This window comes from Ictidomys tridecemlineatus, chromosome 1, assembly GCF_052094955.1.
Source record: "Ictidomys tridecemlineatus isolate mIctTri1 chromosome 1, mIctTri1.hap1, whole genome shotgun sequence".
Lineage (NCBI taxonomy): Eukaryota > Metazoa > Chordata > Mammalia > Rodentia > Sciuridae > Ictidomys > Ictidomys tridecemlineatus.
Window position 1 is genome coordinate 101,997,842 of NC_135477.1, and position 10,046 is coordinate 102,007,887.

General features: G+C 30.4%; 1 protein-coding gene across 20 annotated transcripts in view; it reads right to left on the bottom strand.

Annotated features, from left to right (window-relative positions):
• The window catches only part of Arb2a (ARB2 cotranscriptional regulator A), a 446,980-nt gene that overhangs the window by 228,720 nt on the left and 208,214 nt on the right, over nt 1-10,046 (bottom strand). For 19 of the 20 annotated variants that reach the window (XM_078044944.1, XM_040273170.2, XM_040273175.2 and 16 more), the window contains one exon: nt 2,940-3,158. The exons of the other annotated variant lie outside the window; for it this stretch is intronic. In XM_078044944.1, the coding sequence (XP_077901070.1) occupies nt 2,940-3,158 (219 nt within the window). The remainder of the gene's footprint in view (nt 1-2,939; nt 3,159-10,046) is intronic. 20 annotated transcript variants of the gene reach the window in all.

Consider the following 10,046-nt stretch of genomic DNA (forward strand, 5'->3'; position numbering starts at 1 on the left):
TGGTTGAGTGCCCCTGAGTTCAACCCCTGGTATCTCCCCAAAAAAGTATATATAATAATCATATGTTACTAGATCATATCATACTTTTCTCATATATGGTTTAATTTTCATATTTCAGATATATATTTGTTTTCAACTGATAGAACAATATAGTAAAGAGGAAAGGGTACAAATATCTTCAGTACTTAGAATCCTAGTTTTAATACTTAGTTCTACTGTTTACTAGCTATGTAATCCTGGACAGACATCCCTGTATCAATTTCCTTAATTATCAAATAAGGTTAAAGTAGATCTGATCTACTTATCTATTAAGCTATTGTAAAGAACAGATGACAGTTTCAAAATGTAAATGATTAAAAGAAGTATATAAATAAAACTTAATTTCTATCATATACTATACTCTCAGTCTTAAAAAATGTGAACATTGGATATATAAAAATATGTAGAGGGAAGAAGTCTATTTTTGGAATGGATCAAAATCTCCTTAGAATTAATGCAGTTCATACAAAATGAACCATTCTTCTCTTTTCCTCTATAGAACCAAGCCTTACTATCTAGAAGTATGTTTGAAGAGTTTCATCATTCCTATGCTATTCTGAACAATCCCAGGAGATTTTAACAGCCAAGATGTTTACATTAAAAAATACATTTCATTAGCTAAGACTATCATATACAAAGTTGTGTTATCTACATGAGTTTATTTTTATCCTTTAGTGCTTCTAGTGTGAATCTGAACTGATGAGCAAAATACACTCATAAGAAAGAAAGAAGCATAAAGATATAAAGAAAAGAAATAAAAATGATGGAAGTGTAGAAGAGAAAATAAAAAGAATTAAAGTAAAAAAGGCAAAAGGAAAGAGACGGTTGTTTGTTTCTTTCTTTGTTTTTGGTACTGGGAATTGAACCTAGTGGTGCTTAACCACTGAGCCATATCCACAGCCCTTTTTATTTTTTATTTTGAGACAGGGTCTTAGTAAGTTGCTGAGGGCCTCACTAAGTTACTAAGTCTGGCTTTGAACTTGCAATCTTCTTGCCTCAGCCTCCAGAGTCTCTGGGATAACAGGGTTGTACCACAGTGCCTGGTTAAGAGAGCAGGTCTTACTGAAGCAACATAAAAAAGACTTTTCCTTTGGTTTTATGAAAAAAAAAATAGATACAAGGATAAATGAACCAGATGTGAAAAAGTAGGATCAAGAAAATTCACATATAAGAGAACAAAAGAAAATAACCAAAGTCACAGTGACATGATAAAAAGAAAATAGAATGGAAAAAATCTACAGGCAGATATCTGAGATACATTCCTAATCAATCTGTACATATAATAGGCAAGAAATTATTTAAGAAAAAGTAAAAGCCTTAATATACTAAATCATTTTTTCTTTGCACTTTTACATAGACAAGCCAATACCCTATTTGGTTTGTATGCTTCAAAAATCTTATGAAATTCATCTCTAGAATGGGGGTATCAGAGGCAATTTTTCAAAAAATTTAACTAACTTTACCATAAGATGGACTGAATGACAGAGTAGAAACCTTAGGATAACTGATGGAGGAAAAGGTAACATAATGACCCTGATGCAGCCATAAGCAAGGAAAAGGGTCAATACAGTTACTTTAGAACAAACTGGCTACTTAATGATTCCTAGTACTTGTTTTTGTTTTTCAAATCATTAAATAGTGATGTGATTTTTAAAAGTTTAAATACTGTAGTCTGATTAACCCTTGTTTATCACATAAAGCATTTTAGGTATTCTTGGTAAGGACACATTTTGGGGAATCATGAAAATTTATATACTACTTTCCCAAATCATTCAGTAGACTGATGACCTATAATCAGATGCCTGACTGCTTGAAACACAATTCCAAAAAGAACAGTGATTGTGCAATGAATTAGAGGTAGGATAAAGAAAGTGAAAATTTAGAAGGCAATGTATTTCCTCTTAAAAATATTATGGAATATTTTACTTATGATCCTTTAAAATAAATGAAAAAGTAACTTAAATTGAGTATTCTGAAATATTGCTACTGTTCTATAAAATAATTTGCAAAATAAAAATTTGGCTACCTTTAAATATTTTGAATTCCTTACTTTTGAAGAAAACACCAATTCACTATTTTACTTCACCTAGTATCATTTTGATATTCTTTAGTGTTAAACTTCTAGCATCCATAATAAGGGCCTTGAAAGTTACACAAATTTTTCTCATCCATATAAAGCACAGTATGTACATCATGAAGAATATACCAATGTGCAAATACAATTGTTTGTGCCCCCTATATTAGATATCCCTGGGCAGCACTACTATCACAATCTCATGCTTCTACCATTACAAAGTGCAAGGGCTCACTAAGAAGACAAGAGTAAAGGACAAGAGTTCCCGGAACTATTCTAGCTTAAATATTTATTAATATATTAATTACTCTTTTCTCCTTATCTGCCTTCAGAAATTAGGCTGGAACACTATGGATAGATAGTTGCTCATAGGAAAACAAACCATTATCTAGTAAAATTTACCACCAATGATGAAGATTGTTTTGTGCAATGCATTATTAATTTAGCCAATAATATGTTTTAGAATGATTAGCCTACATGGAAAACATAATGGCATAATACCTTAAAGAAACAGCATGTTTGGGAGCTGAATTGGAAAGTTTTCTTGCTTCTATATAAACCACAAAATATTATTTTAGAAAATGTTGTAAAAGAACGTTATCACACAAAAGAAATAGCAGAAGAAGCTTATCACACAAAATAAACATCATTTGGAACTTCTGTAAAATGTCATACTAAGAATGTATTCTGTAATATTAAATAAAAAACAGAAAATATTTCATGTAAGTAGATAACCATAGAGAAGACAAATAACAAAATAACTCATATAAAATAAGATAAAAATAAAATAAAGGAAATAATGAAGGAAAGTAATTCTCTCACTTACTCTTATATACAATTGCATCATTTCTTTTTCTCTTTGTGGGTTACGATACTTCTCATAGAAATCACGTCGCTTCTTTGTTTCTTTAGAGACTTTATCTTTTCTTTCCCGTTTTTCTGCTGGTTCATCTGAACTATCAGAAGATGACTGTACATGCATCTTTGGCTTTTCTACTTCAATATAGTTTTCATTGGGATTCAGTACTATTACTCCATATCCTTCCTATTTTGAAATGAAAAGTAGCATAATTTAATTTTAGAGTCTATATCAATTCATAAAAAGCTGCTAAAATCTTAGACTAAGTAATTTAATAAAGTTGCACATCAACTAAAATATTCCTTTAGGAAAGATTATGGTTTAATTTTTCCAAATTTGAAATTATCATTTGAAATTGTCTTCATTATGTGTGTAAATAAACATATTATCTCTAAGAACAAAAAGACATAATTGTAACATTAAAATCATATATCTTAAATTAAAAGGTAATTTGGATCTTCCAGAGCCTCAAAAATTATTGAAATTAATTATTAAACCACAAATATACTTTCAAACCATATTAATATTTACAATAATGTTTTGAGACAATAACCTTTTGGAAATTAAAGTTTACAATTCATGTTACATTTTCTAGGAGTTTTTTCCTTTAAAATTGCCCTTTAATGAGCATTTTAAATTTGTCCAGATAATAAAATTAAACAGTTAATTAAAAAGGAATAAATCTGATCTAACATTCTACTATTTACACATCTAAATTATCAGAAACATAAACTATCTACTTGAGCACCTCAGATTTTATCTACTACTTTTCTCTCAGGAGGACCCACACATCACAAAACAAAATAAACCAATGTCTTACTATAATATATGGAAGCACCTCTTTAACCTGTAAATGTGTTTGTTTGTTTGTTTTTCAAACAAACAAATTTTATTAAGAACCAGTAGCAGGAAACTACAAGTTAAGTTTCAGAGTTTAAAAATACATTCTATTGAGCTACTTAGGATTTTTTTCAAGCTTGTAAAACATATGTTTGCCTGTCTAATTTATTTCTAGCAAGGAAACATTTTTGCAGTTATAATAAAGAAAACTTTTGATATTTATCTTATATCTGATGGAATAACCTAACCATGAGAAAACAGAGAAGGATAAACAATAACAACTGACAAGTATGTGCAATGCAAATTTTTCAAGCTAGAATATATCTGTTCTTTCCATCCAATTCTGTATTGTGGGTGTTCCAATTATGTTCTTGTAAAAGCCCCTAAATTTATACTTAAAAGATGTTATATGTTCTGATAAAAAACATGTTATAGAAAATTAAGCTTATAAAACCTTCCTGCTTACTAAAACAGCATATTTTTCCAAAACTACAATTATATAACCTTATGATAAGATTTAACTTTTTGCAGCACCAATCATAAGAAAATGATCCTTACAAAACTTACAGCAGTATGAATAAGCCAATATTAGCATAAACTCAATTTTCTTATCTTAAAATAATGCTATACTTCTGCACTTCATTGGCCTTTTATATAGTTGATTTCACAAACTACTTACAAACTTCATTGGGACTGTTTCAATTTTCACCCCAATCATATGATATTAGTGCCACAAAAACCATGACTAGTTTGGAAGTTTCAAATCACTAAGGTGACAAGACTATAAATTAAGATATAGCCATCTTATATATTAAAAACTATATAACGATACATACCAAAATGATTTACAAATACATTCTTCTGCAGATGTTAAAAAAAACTTTTGAGATAATGCCTCTTTCAGGAAGGGTTTATAAAATGCTTTACAAATTTATTAATTGAAACAATTTTCATGAAAGCACAACAGTTTTTTTTAAATTTTCTTAGCTGGCAAGTCAAAAGTTTTACCAACAAAAGATATTTTATCTGTTCCTGCTTTATTCTAATCTGTATAGCTAATTCAAAAGTCTTGTAATTCATTGTGATCACTGTCAGGTAGACAGATTGTCATTTGGTGATTTTCAACAGTTGGACACACTTGACTAGTTATTAAAATCACATTTGAAGGAAGTTCCTACCCCTCTCTTCCTTGTGCCTCTTACCACTTTTCACACCCTTCTCAAATTTCAGCTATAACTTCTCCTCCCACCAAAAGTAAGTTATAGAAAACTGTTGCACTCTGCTAAACAGGGTGAAATAGAGGCATTCAGTACACTGTCTCTGGTGTAGGGAACATAGTCAAAAAAGGTCACCACAGGCCAAAAAGAAAATTGCCTCCTTACTAGATTCTGTACCGTAAATAAGTGGTCTCCTGTCATGTTTCTTCCCTGCCTTCTCTGAGTGGATTGAACTTTATACACACACACACACACACACACACACACACACAGTCTCTCATATTCAGACATGTTAGAGTTAGCAAGCTCCAAATAGAACCTTATATAGAGATGAAAATAATGCTATACTATAGTCTAATGATAATATGAAAAATTACAAACTCAAAGAAATAAAGTGGGACTTTAATTAATAAGCATCATCTTTGCAGTATGAATGACTTTCAGACAAAAGACAACTCTTTGAACAAAGTTTTAATTACTAGAATTATAAGACAATTATCCCAATTTATAATTTAAATATTAGAAATAATATTTTCATAATATATGCTTATTTAAGAAGGAGTTTTTTACTTCAAATTTAGAGACCATAGACTGAAAAACTATTGTACCTACTTGATTTTAAATAGTCTCTGAAATTTGATGTGTCCTATTTAAGTAAGTATAAAAAATAAACACACATAAATCATCAAAGAAGTAGTATTTGTCTAAGTTATTGATTATGTAACTGAAAATTACATGACTCATTTGTTCAATTTTATAAAGACATAATGTCAATTTTTCACTGAGGCATCAACAGAAGAAAAATGATTCTATTTTTAAACCACCACTATATAAATCAATTAAAGAATTTTTAAATTTAAATTTCAACAGTGAATGTTTCTCTTTATACACCTAAATTATTTATAAAATATTTTATCCTTTAGATACTTTGAACTGCCAATTTGATTAAAGTAACAACTGAGAAACAGGAATACTTTTTGCAGAAATAAGAGTTGGTTCTTAATATTTTTATTGAGAATTTAATTGTCATTCTGTAAAAAGCTACCATTTTCATCTAAGATTTTACTGATAAATTAATTGATGTGATATTCACAGAAACCATTCACAACCACTTTACAATGAATGGGAGAAAGCAAGTGCAGCAAAATAAACTATCCTACCTCAATTCTCGAATCACAGATACACAGTAAAACTTCCTTCTTTTCTCAAGTCATATACCGTGTCTAAAAAACCCTTTATATAAGCTACAACGGTTTTTGCAATGTCAACTAATATATGGAAACTACACAGGCAAAAGAAATTAGATAAAGCAAAAACAAAATATCAGTAGTTAAATTTAACTGTTTTAAACAGAACACAATATCTTTCAAAATCAGAATATATATCATTGTTAAAATTCTGTTTTCAATAATTCTATTAGTACACAACGAAACAAGTAAAAAGGCGGCTAATGTGACCTTTATCCATAGTTTTTAAAAATTATTACAAAATCAGGCATCCAGTATATTAGAAAATACTTAGGCATTTCTACTCCATTAAAAAAGGCTTAGAATCTTAAACATTTTATACTGAAGTTCCCCTTTTATATTTAATTATTTTGTAAGCATGCTAAATTTCTCATGAAATTTATATTTTGTCTTGGTAAAGATAACAGAAGAGGTTTTTCTGAGTATCTGAAATGATAAAGCTGATTATCTAACATCTTACAGTTATATAAATAAAACTCTGGCATCTTTTATAATCATCTACTCAAATTCTAATATCTAACATTTCAAGTGACAAAGCATACATCAAGTTGTTAATTTAAGTTTCATCATACAGTTTAGCAGTAGATCAGGAAGGTGATCAAGAGGAAAGACATTAGTAAAAGTAAGGTTTATTCATCTCATTCCATTTTCTATACTTTGTAGCTATAACTAGTTTCATTTTCAAACCTGTGTTTATAGGGTCTTAACTATGGTATCCTAATCAGAAACCCTCAAAAGTTCATTGCTAGATGTGGCATTTTATTCGGTACTTGTGATTTAAATAAAATACACAGGCTTCTAGGCCTTCTTTAATATACTATAAATGTACTTATTAATAAATTATACTTCATTTACAGTTCAATCAAATGTTGGGTCAGATTAGAGAAGTCTTGCAGACAGGTAAGGCCAAACACAAAGAACCAAAAGAAGAAATACGGCTAGACACATCAAATCGGTATAGAAATGTACTTAACAAGAATACTTTGTAAAAAATATAAAATGTTAAAATACTTGACCAAAACCAGAATGTACTTTTAACCATAAATGATACCTTGGGAAAACTAAAGATTATCCAAATTAATTTCCCAATTATAAGAAGAATGGAAAATAAGGACAAATCTACATCTTTTTAAATCTCTTGTGATTGGCTAAATAAAAATCTGATGAAAGTACTGAACTCTGCATATTAACCTGCCAATACAGCAAGCTACATGTGATCAGAGAGGTCAGGGGACACAGTAGAATTCTTTGACCTACAAAACTATCCATTTTGGCCATCAAACAAAGGTCTCTAAGAGATCATTTTATACAGATTTATCAATCATATTTTTTCAAGTTCAGCATCCTTTCTGCTTAATTTGAAAGAAAATAGGTGCTTATCCTTCAGGGAAATGAAACTCAAAGTGTTTTATCTATAAACTACCTCTACTCATGGTTAAAATGGATAAACCACTGTCCATTCATCTTTTCTGAAAGATGTATGTATGTATAATACACCTTGTTCACAAGAAGGTATGTATATGTCACTGTTGCAACATCCTAGGTGCAACAGTGAGATGAGGTCATGACAACCAATCAGAAGTCACTAGTGAAGCGTTAAAGTAATCATAGCTGTTGGAGCTGTAGCTCTGCTTGAAAAATGCCCCCTCCATTATTTCAGCAATTTTCTCAAGACGTGACCTGGGACTGAAATGCTTGAAATGTCATCTGACTCTGTTTTGTGCTTTTTAACATGCATTTAAGTAACAGCACCCTACTAATATTTTACAAAATGTTCATCAGGACCATACTTCAACTGGCAGCTCCCTGAATTCTAATGCTGTGTTTTATAAAAATACCATAATATGAATCAACATATATTGTCCCAGTTAAGTTTCCAACTTCAAATAGCTCATCAAGTTAGTTACTAAAAGAAAACATGCCACAAAAAGTTTTCAGAGGACCACCTGTTGTCTATTATTTTTACATAGCACTTACTCATAAATCATAACACAGGGTAATTAATCAAGCTGTCAAAGAGAAGGTCAAAGGTTATATGGTAGAGTCAGAAGGTCACGCATGGGCTGATAGAGGTCAGGGTCACACTGCATTCCTCATTATCAAGTTGGGATGAGAGACGGCCCAAGCAAACAAAAGTGAAAGCAGATGGAGAAGTGAGTGGATAAAGAGAGAGAGAAAGAGAGAGAGAGAGAGAGAGAGAGAGAGAGAGAGAGAGAGAGAGAGAGAGAGAGAGAGAGAGAGAGGGAGGGAGAGAGAGAGAAGAGAGAGAGAAAGAAAGAAAATTTCACAAACAAAAAGAAAAGTGAAAGAAGACTGTCAGCTGCCTTCAAGTAGAGAGTATAAAAGAAATACACTGAAATGTGCTCAAAGGAGCTCAAGAACATAAAGAAACTACAGTTTTATTAATTAAATAAATTGAATATAACTTTTCTTGGCCATTTTATTTATGCATACTATGCAAAATCAGAAACTACATGTTTGCCATCTCTATACCTTTTATAGCTAGTGTGCTCAAGATTAATTAAGGTAAGGCAAAGAGATCCAAAGATGAAGTATGATTTACAAAAACAAAAAACAAAACCACTTATAATAAGAGTTTTCCTCCTTTCGTATTGTTTCAGGATTACAACACAGATTTCTTGAATATGATGCAAAGATATCCACAAACATAAATGCATCATAAAAGTCCTTTTGAATAACAAAACAGTTATAAAATATTCTATTATTACGCTGGCCTGAATTAGATGCAGAATACTGTGCAAAATTAGCTGTCACCCTTTGCTCAAAATCTTTGTTAATCTCATTTTGAATGTTTGCAGCTTTATCAACACATGCATCAATGTCAGCTCCTTGGTTACTGAACCGCTGTAGTTGGAAGAAGATATAATTAAAATGTTTTGGCACAGAAAAGGTGAAATTGTATCTTCCCTTGTTCCCTTAGGAGTCTGTAAAACATGAAGGATATATTGACAAACATACACCCTTGTCTCCAGTTCTGACATCTCAGGTCATCCAAGTGCTATTTATTTTAAAACATTCACTTTGTACTTACCGATAATATCACCTGCTGTGTTTCTAACTTCTTCTAAGATTTGGAACACTATGTTTCTTAAACTTTACAAATTTATCTCAGAATTATCAATGAATTATTTGTAGAAGCATTCTATAAATTCACAATAGAACTATGATTGAACACTATAGCTTCATGAGATTGTTCATATTTTTTGCTTTTCATTTTTATAGGATGATTCAAAAAGACACCCATATATTTATCCATTAAAGTAAAAAGTAACAAGTTGTAACTAGTGCCCAGTCAATGGCAGATCAAAATCCCTAAATGTATCTACAGAACGGTACAAACACATTTTTATTACATGATCCTATGCACAATCAGATGTCTAGAGTTATCTTATGAACTTTACTGTTTTCTATGTTAGTTATGCCTTTATGTTTTAGAGTGCTGAATAAAATCCAATGTTCTCCTTCCTATTAAAATTTGTCATGAAATTATATAAATATCATAGCTATCAAACTCCTCCAGAAGGTGCAAGGTCTTTCAAACCTTATCACTCTGATCTAATTATATATCATATAAACATGTGATATATAAGTTACTGGTAAAACCTGTTACCAATTATTGAACATAAATAACTCTATCTTAAAACATGTCACCTTTCTATTTCTTGTTTCTTTCAATTAAAATATCATATTTCAAAATATTTTTGTTGTTTTTTCAATAATATATCAATGCTTTGACTGTGGTCATAGAG